This window comes from Peromyscus eremicus, chromosome 1, assembly GCF_949786415.1.
Source record: "Peromyscus eremicus chromosome 1, PerEre_H2_v1, whole genome shotgun sequence".
NCBI lineage: Eukaryota > Metazoa > Chordata > Mammalia > Rodentia > Cricetidae > Peromyscus > Peromyscus eremicus.
Genome location: NC_081416.1, coordinates 15564970 through 15582265, shown reverse-complemented (window position 1 = coordinate 15582265; position 17296 = coordinate 15564970). Strand labels below are relative to the sequence as shown.

The 17296-nt window shown below is 48.6% G+C and overlaps 1 protein-coding gene across 2 annotated transcripts in view; it reads left to right on the top strand.

The window, feature by feature from the left end:
- Nucleotides 1-17296, top strand: part of Wbp1l (WW domain binding protein 1 like) — a 63459-nt gene that overhangs the window by 23441 nt on the left and 22722 nt on the right. The window contains exon 1 of one of the 2 annotated variants that reach the window (XM_059256953.1): nucleotides 1284-1685. The exons of the other annotated variant lie outside the window; for it this stretch is intronic. Coding sequence (XP_059112936.1) covers nucleotides 1659-1685 — 27 coding nt within the window. The 5' untranslated portion in view covers nucleotides 1284-1658. Of the gene's footprint in view, nucleotides 1-1283; nucleotides 1686-17296 lie in introns of those variants that run through there. 2 annotated transcript variants of the gene reach the window in all.

Below are 17296 nucleotides of genomic sequence, written 5' to 3'. Positions count from 1 at the left end.
ACCACTGTGTACATCAGCTTTTTCTTCTTTTCTTATAGCAGTGAGGTTAGGATTTGTTCTTATGTGAGCCTCACGTAATGGCGCAGCCTGCTTGGCACATTCATTTTCATGTCAGAAAAGTCGTTGTGACCTTGACCGTCAGTTGTGACCTGCAGGAGCACACTGTGTGTGTGTCTGTGGACTAATGACCAGACAACGCGTGGGGCGCCTCACTGCGCTCGGTGCTGTGCCTTGCTAATTTCTTGTCCTAGGTGGGGGTTCGAGATGGTAATTTGCAGAAATCTTTTTGGCTTACATGAGTCATGCCCAGCAGAGTGGCACTGTCATGGAGGCCCTTCAGTAAATATCACCGGGAAAGGTATTGCAGAAGATTCGACAAAGATGAACTATATGGATTCTTGAGTTGAAGGAAATGTAATTGATTTGCAGTCTAAGTTACTAAAAAGTGGCTTTGAACTTCAAAGTTCCCTTTGAAAATGGTCGTAGAGTCATTTCTGAGCTGGGGGCGTGGTATAGTGCCTGGAGAGCCCTTGTCACACCCAAACACCCAATAGTTATTTCTGCAAATCCACACCCGAATCTGGACCTTGCGCTAGCGATGTTTTTGGTGTAGGATTCAGGTCTGGGGAGCGCTCCCACATGCCACTGTTCAGGTTGAGAGTTGGCTTGCCTCACCGACAAGGAAAGGTCAGATCAGGACGCTGACCCCCAGTGTCTTTGTTTCTTGGGCAAAGCTGGCTGGTTGATTTTCCAAAAGGAAGCACAGCAAATCTAAGGGAGTGAGCTTTTCTGAACCAAGAGTTCGTTTAAATATAGCTGATGTGCATTACTGGCAACTTGGAGGGTGTGGTGGGACTTGTTGTACCCTTTGTAAGGCAAGTGAGGAAAGATGTTGGCACCTGGACACACCCAGTTTGTTTATGAAACATAAACTCCCCTGTACAGCAGGGGGCCCAAGACAGCAGCCAGTTACTACCTAAGCTGGGAGAGATGCCTCTGGAGGCCCCCTCTGCATTTGCCTCTTCCCAGAGAGGGTGGGGACAACCTGCTAAACGTGCTGTTGTTTATTGAGCACAGCCACTGAAGATTGAGGCCGGTGGTGGTGGTGGTGGTGGTGGTGGTGGTGGAAGTTTCTGCGAAAGGACAGTAACCGGGCTTGAATTTCTTTCCGGAGGAGAAACAACACCTTATGCAGAGAAACGCAGCTCTCTTCAGTTTCCTAGACTCGATTTATCGGCCAGCCGGGAGCCCGGTCCGGTCCGAGCCGGGGAGTCAGAGCCCGGGAAGCTAGCAGGCCCCGCTCTAGGTTGGTCCTGGTATCACCGGGTACGGCACATCCTCAGGATTCCTCAGCAGCTGTCTGAAGTTGTTCTGCTGTGCCTGAACTGATGTCATTTCCCCCTTGGCAGACGCTTGGGCTGTGCTGCGTCTGAGATATGTCACGAGAAGGTGGGGGTGGGTCGGGGCCAGGCGGGGGGAGTAGTGAGGAGAGCAGGCGGTCTGCTGGGTCCCAGGACTCTGTTTACTTTCTCTTCTTTGCTCCGGAAGACCTTCCGGTGAACTGAGAGCGCCCGAGCCTCCCCCGGCCATGCCTACTCCAAGACCCTAACTTTTGAGAGCCCTGTGTTGTTAACCTTAGTGGACGATGCTCCTGCAGGATGCCTTTCCTTTGGGGGCTTAGACAGGTAATGAACTGGTTCTCCATGGATCATTGATTGGGCTAGGGACGGGAGGAAGGGTGGGAGTTGTTACTGTTCTGTTGTGTTGAGTAGAGGGCGTGCTTTAGAAAGTGTCTCAGTCCTGACAGGCTAGCTCCCACAGACATTTCCAGCCTTCTTGCTGGTTGCTCCTAGCCTCCAGAGCCATCATGTTCTTAATCCCCAGTGTCCCTGAGGTGACCCTAGGGCTGTTCATTTCTGATTTTCCATGAGTAGCCACGAAGCCGCCTATGAAGCTTTATGGAGGAGGAAACTGTTGAAGGGTGAGGAGAAGTGAGGTTCTTGCTAACCCTCTTTTCTTCCTTCTCCATTTTGGTTTGGTGAAGTAGGAGAGATTTCTTCCCAGTCCACCGGTTCTGAGGGACTGGGGGAGGGGTGGCTGTGTGGCCGAGGGATCTCCTGGACACCTGAGGGGGGGTGGGGTTGGAATTGGTTGTTTTGGCCCTGCTGAGGCAAACAGACTCCTGTGGCAGAGGATTGATTGCTTTGTTGGCTGGTTTGGGTGGGGTGGGGGGACTCAGTTCCTGCTGGTGGCCCAGTGTGGAATGAGAAAACAGTAGCAAGGGACCAGCTGCTGTCCCTGAGCATAGATACTGGTCCAAGTATTTGTTCCAGGGCTTCTGAGAGCCGGACACCCCCATCCCCCTCCTTGGTCTGAGAGGCATGTCTATATCGGAATGTGTAACTGTACCCAGCAGCAGGGTTGCAGGGGGGTGAGGACAGGCACACACACCCTCTGCAGCTTGTTCCCTGGGGAAGCAAAGCCACTGATGAGCTCAGACCTCGGGTCCAGAGGGGAGCCTTGAGGGCCAGCTGCTTGCTCTCTGAGCAGAGGGCAAGGTGAGCGGATTCCCAGGAGTTGCCTGGAGTTATTTTATTTGTTTATTTATTTATTTATTTATTTATTTATTTATTTATTTATTTATTTATTTATTTATTTGGTTTTTCGAGACAGGGTTTCTCTGTGTAGTTTTGGTGCCTGTCCTGGATCTCACTCTGCAGCCCAGGCTGGCCTCGAACTCACAGAAGTCCACCAGGCTCTGCCTCCCGAGTGCTGGGATTAAAGGCGTGCGCCACCACCTCCTGGCTCCTGGAGTTCTTTATAAGTGGGTTTTGGACACAGGATAGCAGCAGGATGTCCAGGAAGAGTCCTAGTGGGGGCCCAGCATCAAACGTGTAGTGGAGACCAGGGGCCTCGAACCAGACCAGTGACTCTTTGCAATGAGCACTTGCAAGTAGAGATGTGTGGAAAAGGGGTATATGCTGGGACTTGTTGGGTCACAATGCAGCTTCCATGATGAGATTTTTAATTCCTCCCTTTTAAAGCTTTTTTTCTCATTTTATTTCCTTCCTTTTTTTCCTCTTGAATTTTGTTTTATTCGGGGAGGGGGTGCAGGGGCAGAGGGCGGATGCAAAGGGATGGGGAATGAATGAGATCGAGATACATGATGTGAAAAACATATAGAATAAAAAAATAAAGTAGGTTTGGGAAAATACCTGAAGCATTCTGTCACTTCCCTCGTCAGCTTCAGAACAGCCCTCTGATGCAGTTGGTACAGTGACAGTCCCGTTGTGGTCCTCTGATGCAGTTGGTACAGTGACAGTCCTATTGTGTACAGTGACAGTCCCCTGTGGTCCTCTGATGCAGTTGGTACAGTGACAGTCCTGTTGTGTACAGTGACAGTCCCCTGTGGTCCTCTGATGCAGTTGGTACAGTGACAGTCCTGTTGTGTACAGTGACAGTCCCCTGTGGTCCTCTGATGCAGTTGGTACAGTGACAGTCCCCTGTGGTCCTCTGATGCAGTTGGTACAGTGACAGTCCTATTGTGTACAGTGACAGTCCCCTGTGGTCCTCTGATGCAGTTGGTACAGTGACAGTCCCCTGTGGTCCTCTGATGCAGTTGGTACAGTGACAGTCCCGTGTGGTCCTCTGATGCAGTTGGTACAGTGACAGTCCTGTTGTGTACAGTGACAGTCCCGTGTGGTCCTCTGATGCAGTTGGTACAGTGACAGTCCCGTGTGGTCCTCTGATGCAGTTGGTACAGTGACAGTCCCGTGTGGTCCTCTGATGCAGTTGGTACAGTGACAGTCCCATGTGGTCCTCTGATGCAGTTGGTACAGTGACAGTCCCGTGTGGTCCTCTGATGCAGTTGGCACAGTGACAGTCCCGTGTGGTCCTCTGATGCAGTTGGCACAGTGACGGCCCCACTGTGAGCACTTTCACTCCTTCCTAAGAAAAGTGCCTTTAACCTGCAAACATGGTAAGATCTATTGAGCAGGATTAAAGATGTGCACCACCACCTCCCAATGGCTGTTTCTTACTTTACCAAGATACCTTTATCTTATATAGTGCGGTTGGCCAGAAGGTGAAGAAGGCCTGTGTCCCAGAACCCCAAGTCAGCTGAGAGAATGAGGTGGTGGGTAGCACTGAATTAAAACCCCCAGAGCATTCTAAATGACCAGCACTAGTTTTCTAGACTGGCTTCTGAAGTTTCCTGGGCAAACGACTAGACCCGAAAGCTTCTGAAGGGCCCTTGCCACCCTCCGTTCTGCAGGTCAGCCCCTGCCCGCAGAAGTTTTGTAGATTATGTAGTCTTGTTCTTTCTAGCATTTCTGTACGTGTCAGTCCTGCGTTGGAGCCCTGTGAAGCCAGCTGTTCCTTGGTGATAACCTGTGGGTTCCGGGCAAGCACTTCCTGTCTGCTGAGTTCTTGTTTACTGACGCAAAGATGAAGTTGTTCCAGGTGTTTCTGGCTATACCTGAGAGACTCTGGCCTCCAGGGTTTAGTGACAGGACAGTGTGCTGGGACTATAACAGAATGCCCAGGGATAAGGTCATGGAGGGTGGTGAAGCTGACAACTCAGCCCAGTGAGTGGACATGGCAGACTTTCCTGAGATCGTCTCTGGTCTGAGCCTCTACGATGGATGAATGGTTTTCCAGATGGATCAGGTGAGGCGGTTGCCTTTGCTTGTTCCTGCAGATGAGGAGAGAAATTGCCCTCCTCTGAGAATCTTGGGATTGAGTTTACCTGGTGAAATCAACCCCTAGGCTACAGATCTTTTATGGAGTAGGAGGGACCAGTAGGACCCTTCATCAAGATAGATAGATAGGTAGGTAGGTAGATAGATAGATAGATAGATAGATAGATAGATAGATAGATAGATAGATAGAAAGAAAGAAAGAATGACATGACTCAGTGTCTGTGAAGAGCAAGTGAGCCACAGGATGTATGAATTCTTTCATGCAAGGGACAGTGCGGATGGCCCCCTAGAGACTACAGTGTTGACCAGAGAACAATCGTACAGTGTTTGGAGGAGCCGGGGTGTAGAAACTTCCTGAATATGCTGCTGTGTACCAGATTTTAGACATGGCACACAGTTAGGCACACTATCCCTTTGTTGTCTCTCAAGATCAGAAAACAGGTTTTCTGGAAGAGAACATCTAGCATGTATTCCAGGAAGGTAGAGGGCTGATTTTCAGAGAACAATATTGCAGCAGCAGGTGCTGAGCCTGCAGGTAGGAGTGATTTCTAGTCCATGATTGAGGTAGGAGGTGTGCTTGGTAATACTGGAAGAGGCTTGGGATCAGCATTCTCTGTCTGCACAGCGTTGTGCAAACATAGTTCCAAGCACGTCAAGGATACAAAGAGGTGAGAGTGCTCCTGGCCCCTGAGAGGTTCACAGTCTCAGCTAGAATGAGTGTATGGGTGATGGAGGGACTGGTGCAGACCTTCGTCACATGACATTAAAGGGGACAGGTGGTGTGGCAGGATGACCCTGGTGCAGACGCGGTCCAGGAGTGTCAATTGTTTACACAGTAGGTGTTATTAGATGTTTAGGGTGACCAGTTGTTCTAGTCAGTGGATTACAGGCTAACCCTTGGAGACAGTAATTTACATTCAAATACTGTCTTTCTTCTGTGGGAAAGGCCCACTGTGCCCCAAATTGCCTACATCATTTTGGGGGGGAGGGGCATGTCCTTTAACACCGGAAATAGTTTCTAGTGCAACTGAAAATAAGCCTTCAGCTCTTCTTGGAATCTTTTGCCCGTGTTGAAATTTGTCATGACAAGAGGCATGGGAGGCCAACCCCTGGCCCAAGGGACTATTTGTAACCTTTTTTAAAGAGTTGAGATGAGGGTGGCCTCGAACCCTTAATCTTCCTGCCTTGGCTTCTTTTGAGCAGGACTGTATAGGCATCCATCGTTGTGCCCAGCTGCTGTTTGCATTGTTGACTGACTGGGGTCTTCATATCCTTCTTGGTCTGATGCTGTACGGACCAGACAAGCAGAGTGCTGAACCAGTTACTCTGGAGGTGTGGAAGTGAGCACGTGGCCTGAGAGGCTGAGGATGTGCCTCCTGGTTATAGCTTAGAGCAGTTGCCAGACACCTGCCTGGCTTTAGTTCCCAGCATCATAACAACAAAACCCAACCAAAGTGACTTGAGGGTCACACAAGCTGGAAAAAGCCTGTGATGATCCTGGGCCAGTCTGCAGGGTGAGAGTTCTGACTGGGGACAAGGAAGAGGTAATTTGTCAACCTCTGGCTTTGGGCTTGCTGAATATTAGCCAACATTTAATTGGGGGATAGTATTTATTACTTCAGGATCCCACCCATCGAGAGGTTTTCTTATCTCTATATTGGCAGAAGGAGAATGAAAATCCACAGGTCTGTGTTCCAGTGTACAGACGAGTGTAGTGTTGGTGGCCCTCTCCCTTGGCTCTCTGGCTTGTGCAAGTCCTGCTGTCTGCTCTGCTCTGTGGAGGACCAGGCTCTGACTCCTAGTCACCCTGACCCTTCTGAGCTTGGCCAGGTTCAGGGCAAATTAAGCAAGCTCCAGCTTGGAAGGGAACTAGCTGTATAAAATGTAGCAGCCATCAAGGTGACGCTTGTTTGGAGGAGCCAGAATCCTTATCTGGACTGATTGTAAAAATCTCCTGACAGCCAGGGGAACACTCCTGCTCTGTCCTGCGGTGGCAGGTGTAGAAAGAGGCCGTGTTTCTAGAGGAGTGTGACTTGTTCTTTGTGACATTGCTGAGGAGAATGTGGAAGAAAGGACAGGACCTAGTGGATAAGGACTCAATCAGTTGACGTCGACTTTGACTATTCTCTAGGACAGAGCCAAAGACAACAGTCACTTCCTCCAGTGATAGCTCTTAAGTTTGTTTTTTTTTTTTTTTCTTTTTGTTTTTTTTTTTCTTTTTTTGGTTTTTCGAGACAGGGTTTCTCTGTGTAGCTTTGCGCCTTTCCTGGAACTCACTTGGTAGCCCAGGCTGGCCTTGAACTCACAGAGATCCGCCTGGCTCTGCCTCCCGAGTGCTGGGATTAAAGGCGTGCGCCACCACCGCCCGGCTTAGCTCTTAAGTTTGATCCACCCCCTTGAAGAGGTAAATTTTAGTCCATGAAAACAGTAATGTGGTTATTTCAAAAACCTAATTTGGTTATATAAAAAAACAAAAAACGTAAAACTCCTTGTCTTCCGGAAATTTCTCATTTCTTAGCAGACTTCACTGGTCTTTTAGTTCTCCACCGCTGCACATCCTGCTGTTTGCTGCTGGTCTGTAAGTGGGTTGACACAGCCCTAGATGTTGAGACGCCTTCTGCGTCCTCTATAGCCGCTGGCTTGGGCCAGAGTTCGAACCCTGGACCTCACAGGAGGCTTCTGTTGCTGGAAATAGTCATTCAGCCCTTCAAGGTGACTGCTGGGCACGTGATTCCCAGGAAGCTGAGGCAGGAGAATGAGAAGTTGGAAATTAGCCTTGACTGTGTAGTGAGCTGAAGGCCAACCTGGGCTATATGGCAAGACTCTGTCTAAAGGAAAGAAAAATGCCATATTTCTGAATTTCTTTAGTCAGTGTTCTCGTCTAGGATATACATTGCATTGTAGACTAGTGTGTAGATCGGTATGTTGAAATGTATTATGTAGTGTAGTTACAAATATGTAAGGATAAGAACTAGAGCCTTTGCAATTCTCTGTGTCCATTACAGGGAGCTTTGAGCACTGAATAAAAGCATATTTACGACTTAAAAAATAAATCCTGGTCAATGACTTAATTCTAAGTCATTTGTTCAACTATGAGAGAAGAGCATTCCACGAGCCACGTGTGACTCCTGAAAAGGCTGTTTGCTCTGCAAGTGGCTGGAGTGTGGCACACTGGCTTCTTTTCCTGGAAGTGGCACAGCGTTCACTATACTGTGGTCCATCCAAGGCGCTGCTCACCTCTGGCTTTGTATTTATTATTGTTTGGCTCTTTTGCTCAACACACATGATTTCAGGAGCTCCCACTGAACGGTGACGCAAGGTCTCAATCTTGGTTTCAGATAGTGCCTAACTTCTTAGTGTGTGGTTTTCAGTCAAGGGTTTGGAAATCCTGGTTACCCACCGACCACAAATACTCCTGACATCCTACCCCTGAGCGTGGTAGGAAGGTCTGAGATAAGCTGGGGCAGACTCCAGCAGACATGGAATGTGCAGCCACCCTGCCACCTCTGAGTGAGGTTCTGAATTGTTGGGCCAGGCTCAGATTGTGCTGGGTTACTGTAAACCTGTCATGGCCGGGGAGCCAGGGCTTGTTTCTCACCCATCTGGGAAATGAACTCTTTAGGCTTTTAACCCCGGGAGGTTCTCTGCAGGTGGCTGGGCTGCGTGAGGGACCAAGAATGTGGGGTGGAGTGGGGGTTGTGTGTGTGGGGTGTTGTTCCGAGGGCATCTTGGCTCCACAGTCCTCAAGTCCAGGGCTTTCTGATGGTTTTTTGTTAGAGTAGATGCACTTGTGATACCAACCTCATTCCTACGGGGTTCACAGAGCACGAATCCAGAAGCCAGTCAGGAAAGAGACCAATAGAGCTCGGTTGTGTGATTTGTGTAGAGCAGCGCTCTAAAACGAGGGCCCTTTCAGTGTGATGGTGGCACACGCAGGTGGATCTCTGAGTTTGCAGCCGGCCTGGTCTACAGAGCGAGTTCTAGGACAGCCAGGGCTGCACAGAGAAAGCCTGTCTCAAAACAAACAGCAAAAAACAAGAACAAAAAACCCCCCAAACCCGGGGATTGTGTGTGTGTGTGTGTGTGTGTGTGTGTGTGTGTGTGTGAGAGAGAGAGAGAGAGAGAGAGAGAGAGAGAGAGAGAGAGAGAGAGAGAGAAACACCAGTGGACACCCATGACATTTGACAATGTCTAGACCCTGTTGGCTGATTCTGGGCTCAATGGTGACGGCATGGAGAGCACTAGGGTAGAAACTCCTGACACCAGTCTGCCGCTGCTGTTCTGAGGGAGTGGATGTCATGGGCCTTAGAGAGGAGGGCTCACTGTGCAGCTAGGGCTGGCTCTGAACTCACAACCCTCCTGCCTCACTCTCCCCGCTGCTGGGATTGTAGGCCTGTGTCGTTGTGCCTGGAATGACTGATGTAGTAAAGGGAAGGCAGGCACACTTTTTCCTTGCTTCCTAAGCCTCCTGTGTTTAGGACCTGCCCGAAGACCTGGAATCTTGCATCCTGTTGCCCCCTCCATCGCGGGGATCACGTCTCATCAAGCACAGATTGTTATTTTCTGCATGTGGGGAGGAGATAATACCAAACCCTTCTAGACCTGAAATCTCACCTCTTCCCCTGTGCGATGTGGACAGGGGTAGATCTCCCTCTTGCCAATAACCCGCAGCTTACACATCAGGCAGCAGTTAGTCTAGTAATAGGCCGTATTTCAAGCCATGTACCTGTTATATATCCTAGGTTCACTGTAATCTGACTAATAACAGACCCATCCTGCACCCTTTCCTAAGCCATCCAAGGCTAGCCTGGCGGTGGTGGCGCACGCCTTTAATCCCAGCACTCCAGAGGCAGAAGCAGGTGGATCTCTGTGAGTTCGAGGCCAGCCTGGTCTACAGAGTGAGTTCCAGGACAACCAGGGCTACACAGAGAAACCCTGTCTTGAAAAAACAAAAAAACCCAAGGGTGTCTTAACCTCAAAGCAGAAGGTGTCACACTTTTAGAGTCCCTGTTTCTTTTAAGTTTTTCAGTCTGGAGACAGCCTCTGTGTCCCAAAGCCTTTTTACCTCATATCTATTTTGGAGAGGCCATTTTTAATGTCACTCTTTGTAGGAGTAAACAGTTATCTTGAACAATGTTGAACTTTTTGATGCATAAATCTCCAGCCCTGGATTCGAAGCTGACAGTCGCGTGAGTCACGTGAGGGAAGCGCTGTGGTAAGTCTCAGCTCTCAGTAGGAGCCTCCCGTGGGAGGAGGATCAGGATTAAAATGCGGAAGGAGATGTGCCGTGTGTGTGTGTGTGTGTGTGTGTGTGTGTGTGTGTGTGTGTGTGTGTGTGTGTGTTTCAATGATGGCGACACTGGTGAATCTCTTAAAAAAGTCAGCACAACATCCATAGTTCTGAAAACGATACCTTTTCTTTGGGGGCAAAGCAATGAGTATTTTGGGGCTGAGAGAGAGAGGGCTCTGTGGTTAAGAGCCCTGGCTACTCCCTCAGATGACCTTGGTGTGATTCCCAGCACCCACACTGTACCTCCAATTCCGGGGAATCCAGCCCCCTCTTTTGGCCTCCGTGGGCACCCGGCATGCATGTGGTACACAGACATACATGCAGGCAAAACACCCATGCACATAAAAATAAATCTGAAGAAGGAAGGGAGGGGTATTTCGTTTGACCAAGACCCATTTTTAGGATTCAGTAAAGTCACCGATGAACTGGGTGGTCTCAGGGTTGGTTCTTTCAGGTGGTGGCACTTTTGACCTCTTACAGGGGACAAGGGCAGGCTGATTAAGAGGTTTGAGAAGCTTGAGTGCCCCACACAAGTGTGAGTGACATGTCATATGTGTGAATTTATATGTGTGTCCATGTCACCATTTGTAGAAATGACAATGCCCAGCTTTTTACTTGGCTTCTGGGGACTGAAGTCGGGTTCTCATGCGTGCACTGTTGGCACTTTCCTGACGGAGCCATCTCCCCAGTCCCTACATTCCCCCCTGCCTCCCCCCCTCATTTTTGAGATAGGTTCACACTGTGTAGAATTCACTATATAGACCAGGATGGTCTTGAACTCACAGAGATCCTCCTGCCTCTGCCTCTGCTGGGATTAAAGGCCACACGCTCAGCTTGCTCTCGCGCTCTCTCGAGTCATTAAAGGTTTGGAAGGCAGAGTCCATTATCTGCTGACTTTGTGTTAACTTCCAGCATAAAGGTTTAGGATCGTTCCTGAGCACTAAATTCTCCCTGCTATCCCAGCACTCGGGAGGCAGAGGCAGGCGGATCTCTGTGAGTTTGAGGCCAGCCTGGGATACAGAGCTAGTTCCAGGACAGCCACGGCTACACAGAGAAACCCGGTCTGAAAAAAACCAAACAAGAAAAATCTCCCTGCTAATCTTTGAATGTTAGATGCAGGGAACGCTTCCTGACTGTGCAGTGGCTCTGAAGCACAGTTTCTTCTTTTTCTATGAAAAAGAAAATAAGTACCAGGTGAACAAACGTTCAGTGCTTGACACACACAGCCTGGGTCTCTCCCCATTTGGTGAGGTGCGAGCATCAAGAGGAATGTCCCTCGTGCAGGAGAGAGGGGCCCTTCGTCAAGTACCTTTCTGACGTGGGCACATGTGCGGTGCTGTTGTGAGCTTCAGTGTGGGAGACTGAGGAGAGCCGCTGATAACGGGAAGGCTCTCCCGAGCCTGCCTTACCTTGTGAGCTAGTGAACTGTCCGCCGCAGCCGCTAAAGCCGGAGGAGAAAATCAGCTCCACCCACGGAACCAGCCCGGCAGGACTGAGCCAAGCATGACCACAGGGATGTGGGGGCCAGTGCAAAGAGCGGTGAGGACCGGGCCATGCATGTCTGTGCTCTAGGCTCTCCTGCCTTGTGGGAATGTGGCCTTGGTTTTTCTAGAGTAACAGCTAATCTGGGCATATATCTATACACACACACACACACACACACACACACACACACACACACACACACACACGGTTTCTCTGTGTAGCCCTGACTGTCCTGCAACTCGCTCTGTAGACCAGGCTGTCCTCGAACTCACAGAGATCCACCTGCCTCTGCCTTCCAAGTGCAAGCAATTTTACGATTTGTTTTTATTTTTATATTTATATGTGTAAGTCTGTGCATGTGTGTACAGGTGCCTGTGGGGGCCACAAGAAGGCGCTGCCTTGGTTCCTGTGAAACCGGGGTGATTGTGAGCCGCCTGATGTGGGTGCTGGGAATCGAACCCTGGACCTTCTGGAAGAGCAGCAAGCACTTCCTGCCGAAACGTCTCTAACCCCAGACTCCCTCCCTTCCTTTTCTTCTCCTTTAAATGAAAAACGGGCCGGGATGGCGGCTCAGTCAGTGAGGTCCACTAGCACCTGTGTGAAAAGCTGGAACTGGGGGCCCAGAGATGGCTCAGTGGTTAAGAGCACTCTCCCAGAGGACCCGGGTTCTATTCTCAGCACCCACAGGGCAGCTCACAACTCTAGTTCCAGGGGATCAGACAACAATGCATAGTGTAGGCAAAATGATCAGATACATAAAGTGAATAGAAACAATTTAAAAAGATAAAGTTACTGGGTGGGCTCAAAAGTAGACAGTGGGCAGCTGCCCTGCCTGCCCCCTACCCCCACCCTGCCTGCACCCTGCCCCCACTCTGCCTGCACCCTGCCCACACCCTTCCCGCACCCTGCCCCCACTCTGCCTGCCTATTTCAGCCCTCTGTCTCTGCCTGAGCCCTATTAGAGGAGTCGTTCTTAGTGGCCTGTGGCAGAAGAGGCTGCGGTGGGATTTCTGGGGCCGCCGTGAGTTGGGCTGCCTTTGTCCAGGGATGGAAGAGTGATCCAGTGATCTTGCAGCCCCGGGCTGTAGGGGCAGGGGTGGCGGTGGGGAGAACCTCAGGGAGTGGACTGTAAGAAAACCTTGGGGTGTACTGCAGCTTCAGATTTTCACTCTGGGATTTTCCTATAGGGTCAGGTGACTCTTTGTGAGGTTGTTGTCCAGGTTCCTAATAGCAACACAGGAAATGGATTTTAATCTCTCCGCTTGCTGCTCCGTTTGGGGGCTGTTTAATGAGGAAGCTTCAGCAATAGCAGTCTGGGCCAGGTGGGAGTGTGCCTAATGAATGTGTCACTTATTTTTAAAATGCATGTTTATGATTTATTGTGTTTTTTATGGAGTAGGACAGAGGGTAAATGATTTAATATGCCTGCTTCTAAGTTGGTGCTCTTGTGGGTAACTATTGAGCATGTTTGGGATTCTAGAAAAAACATTAGTCCTTAACTGTTATGGAAAGCATGGACTGTTTTTTGTTTTTGTTTTTTTTGGGGGGGGGTTTGAGACAGGGTGTCTCAGTGTAGCTCTGGCTGTCTTGGAACTCGCTCTGTAGACCAGGCTGATCTCGAACTCACAGCATGGACTGTTTATGGTACACTTATTATACATCCAAGATAGCGGGTCTCAAACTTGAATATATATGACATGCATAACCCAGGAAGTGTTTTTTGGTTTTTGTTTGTTTGTTTTTTGATTTTTGAAACAGGCTTTCTCTCTGTAGCTTTGGAGACGTTCCTGGAACTCACTCTGTAGACCAGGCTGGCCTTGAACTCACAGAGATCCTCCTGCCTCTGCCTCCCGAGTGCTGGGATTAAAGATGTGCAGCAGCACCACCCAGCTATCCCAAGGAGTGTTTTTATTTACTTTTTTTTTTTTTTTAGTTTATTTATTTTTGAATTTTGTGTGTATATGTGTTCTGCCTGCATGTATGTTTGAGCATCACATACATGCCTGGTGCCCACTGAGGTCAGACAGATAGTTGTAAGCTGTCATGTGGGTGCTGGGAGTCAAACCTGGGACCTCGTCAATAGCAACAAGTGCTTTTGACAGTTGAGCTATCTCTCCAGCCCCTTATTTGCCGGAGACCTGCTCCAGTGGGGTTCAGGTCCCGAAGAGGAGGTGTGGAGTCGAAGGGTGGGGGCATGCAGATGACTGACCGGATCTGAGGGTGAAGCGGGATGACTGCTCATTTACTGAAGAAAGGCTACACCTTTTATACTCTGTAATTGTACAATAGTCTAGCCACAGGCAAGCTTGAAAGCAGATTGACTCAAGGATTAAGCAGCTATTAACTTCATCACAGCATTTTTCTGAGGCAAAAGCTCGGAAGTTCAGCAAGTATCTAAATGCCTATCGCTCTCAAAGGGTCACAGCTCCCTCTTTGGAATCTGAACGTGCTGGAGCTGGACTCCAGCACTTACTTTTCATTTTAAAGTGTGTGTGTGTGTGTGTGTGTGTGTGTGTGTATGGGTTTTTTGTTTTTTTTTTTAAAGATTTTTATTTATTATTTATACAATGTTCTGCCTGCATGTATGCCTGCAAGCCAGAAGAGGGCACCAGATCTCATTACAGATGGTTGTGAGCCACCATGTGGTTGCTGGGAATTGAACTCAGGTCCTCTGGAAGAGCAGCCAGTGCTCTTAACCTCTGAGCCATCTCTCCAGCCCTGTATGTATGTTTTAAGACAGTTTCATGTAGCCCAGGCTGGCCTCAGACTTGCTATGTAGCTAAGGATGGCCTGAACTCCTCATCCTCCTGCCTCTGCCTCCCGAGTACTAGGATTATAGACCTGTGTCACCATGCTTGCTTCAGGGAATGTTTTGGAAAGAATTTTCAGCCAGGGGGTGATGGCACACGCCTTTAATCCCAGCACTCAGGAGGCAGAGGCAGGTGGATCTCTGAGTTCGAGGCCAGCCTGGTCTACAAAGTGAATTCCAGGACAGCCAGGCTACACAGAGGGGGGAAGAAAAAAGGAGAATTTTTAGTCACTGATCCCAGAGGTTCTCACTCTACATTAAGATACCTGAGGGGGAACTCGAGAGATCTCTAGCACTCATATAAAGGGCAGCAGGCATCTCTTACCTCAGCACTTTCTCTAGTACGTCACTGGCTCCAGGCTTTGGCTTTACCTGTTAGTGGACTTTGTATCTAGAGAGTGGGGACAGAGCCAGAGCCCTTAAGGAGTGAAGCACAGGTCAGACCTGAGCTGTGAGATGATTGAGTCTTATCGGATGGGTCTGCTGCCTCTCTTAGGGGAACTTGCTCATTTAACTCACGCTGTTTGTTCTTTTGGGAAAATGCTGAATTCCACCAAACAGCTTAAAAATCCATTCCCTATTCTCCAGTGCATGTACAAGGCTGAGTCTTGGTTAACTTCTTGCCGTGGCTTGCTCTATCAGAAAGGATGAAATTTACCTTTTGCTAGCAAAGCTTAAAAAATAATTTCCAGGGGGCTGGAGAGTTGGCTGAGGGGTTAAGAGCACTGGTTGCTCTTGCAGAGGACCTGGGTTTGATTCCCTGTACCCACATGATGGCTCACAACCACCTGTAACACCAGTCACAGGGGGATCTAATGCCTTCTAGCCTCTAAGGATGCTGCATGCATGTGATTCACAGACATACATGCAGGCAAGCAACCACACACATAAAATAAAAAAAAAAAATTCCAGGCACGGAATATATTGTGGAGGATACAAAATTAGTATATGACAGTGTCACCATGGAAGAAAGGCAGATCAGGCTAATATGGAAGAATCAGCAGGCCAGGAACTCTGCTCCGTTATTCCTTGTACCATGTTCAGAGTGTCCCCTTGAGTAGATTGTCACGCTTCCTTTAGCTCTTTGCGTAGCCTTAATTTTGTATCCCTTAATATTAGAGATGATAACTTGACTTTCTGGTTGTTAAAAATACAGGTAGCAGGGCATGGTGGCGCACGCCTTTAATCCCAGCAATTGAGAGGAAGAGGCAAGTGGGTTTCTGTGAGTTCAGCGCCAGCCTGGTCTACATAATGAGTTCTAGGACTATAGAGAGAGACTGTCTCAATTCACCCCCCATCCACCCCACCCCCCAAAAATGAGGTAAATCCCTATAGCTTTAGAGAATAATTTTCCTAACCACCTGTGGACCTTTTTCTGAGGACCTAAGGAGCTGGCCCTGAAGGTCCTGAATTTTCAGGATGTGGCCCCGGCTTGTTTCACATCTGTCTTGGGGAAGCTGGTCTCCTTTGATTTCGGTACCCGAATCAGGAGACCTCTGCCCAGTGGATGTGCAGTGCCAGAGTTGGTCTGTTTTCCAGAGCGCCGTTCAAGGTTCAAGGATGGAAAAAAAAATCGTTTAATTGCTAGCTGTGCAGTTGGAAAGTAAATGTGAGAGTTTCAAAAATATTGTTAAATCTCTTAAAATCTCCACAACCTGAGGGAGAAAGCTTGCTGAAACAGCTCTCCGGGCATCACCAAAGGGTTCGTGCAAAGGGCGGGAACTCTGGTGTCCGCAGAGTTCTCCTTGAGACCCACCACACCCATCCACACCAACTCGCTCTTCTGGCCCTTGGGAACACCAAGTGTGGTGCATGCGCTTTACATCCCCTGCCTAGAGCCAGTGTCTCCTTGTCCTGCGGGGCTTAGTTCAGATGCCGCCATCCCATGTGCTTCCCCAGCTCTACCTAAATCTTTGTCCTCCTTTTCTGTTATAATATCCCTGTAAAGCTTGTTACTCTTTAAATTCTAATTTTATCTGATAATGAGAATGTAAAATCTTTGTTGCTCTGTAGTTTCATAAAATGTGCACACACATATAAAATGTACATATTTATGTATATAAGTGTGTGTGTGTGTGTGTGTGTGTGTGTGTGTGTGTGTGTGTGTGTGTATTCACTACCACCCCTGGATTCCACATTTTAACTGTTCTGGAAATTGTCTCCAGTTATCTCTGAACACAGCCACACTTCTACTCTCGTCTTTTCTTCATGAGCATTTTGTTATTTTCTGTTTCCATGTTTTTTCCTAGTTGAGAAAAGCTCACTTTGCTGGGTAATTTTCTCAGATCTGCTCCCTGGCTTATTAATTCTCTTTTTAACTTTGTCAAATATCTATGTAACCCATCTATTGAGGATTTTTTTTTTATTATATTTACTTATTTATTGTATGTGGGTAGGAAGCCTGCATGTAGAGGTCAGAGGTCATCTCTGGTTCCCCAGCACTGGGATTACAGGTGCCTTCCTCTTGTATCTGGTGGGTCTGCGCATTGCACTCAGGTTCTCATTCTTGCAAAGTACTTTTCCTGCTCAGCTGGCTCCTTACACTCCCTCCCTCCTTCCTTCCTTCCTTCCTTCCTTCCTTCCTTCCTTCCTTCCTTCCTTCCTTCCTTCTTCTCGCCTCCCTCCTTTTTTTCCTCTTTCCTTCTCTCCCTTTCATTTTTTCCTTCTGTCTTTTCCCTAGATAGGGCCTTACCCTGTACCTCAGGCTAGTTTTGAACTCATGGTGATTCTCCTGCCTCAGCTTCCTGAGTTCTGGGATTAGAGGTGTAAGTGACCACACCTGGCTGAAACCTCTTGTGTCTTATCTGAACACTGTTATCCTAAGTTGTTTTTCCTTCCAGCTGTTCTTACCCTATTATTTGTTGGATTTTCCAAGTCTTGTTAATGATAGATTGTGTTTTTATATATCGTGTATTTTACCTGTAAACCCGTCTTCAGTAGAGCTTTATTTATGGGATTCCTTACCATGTGTCTTAGTCAGGCTTTCTGCGGCTGTGATGAAGCATCATGACCA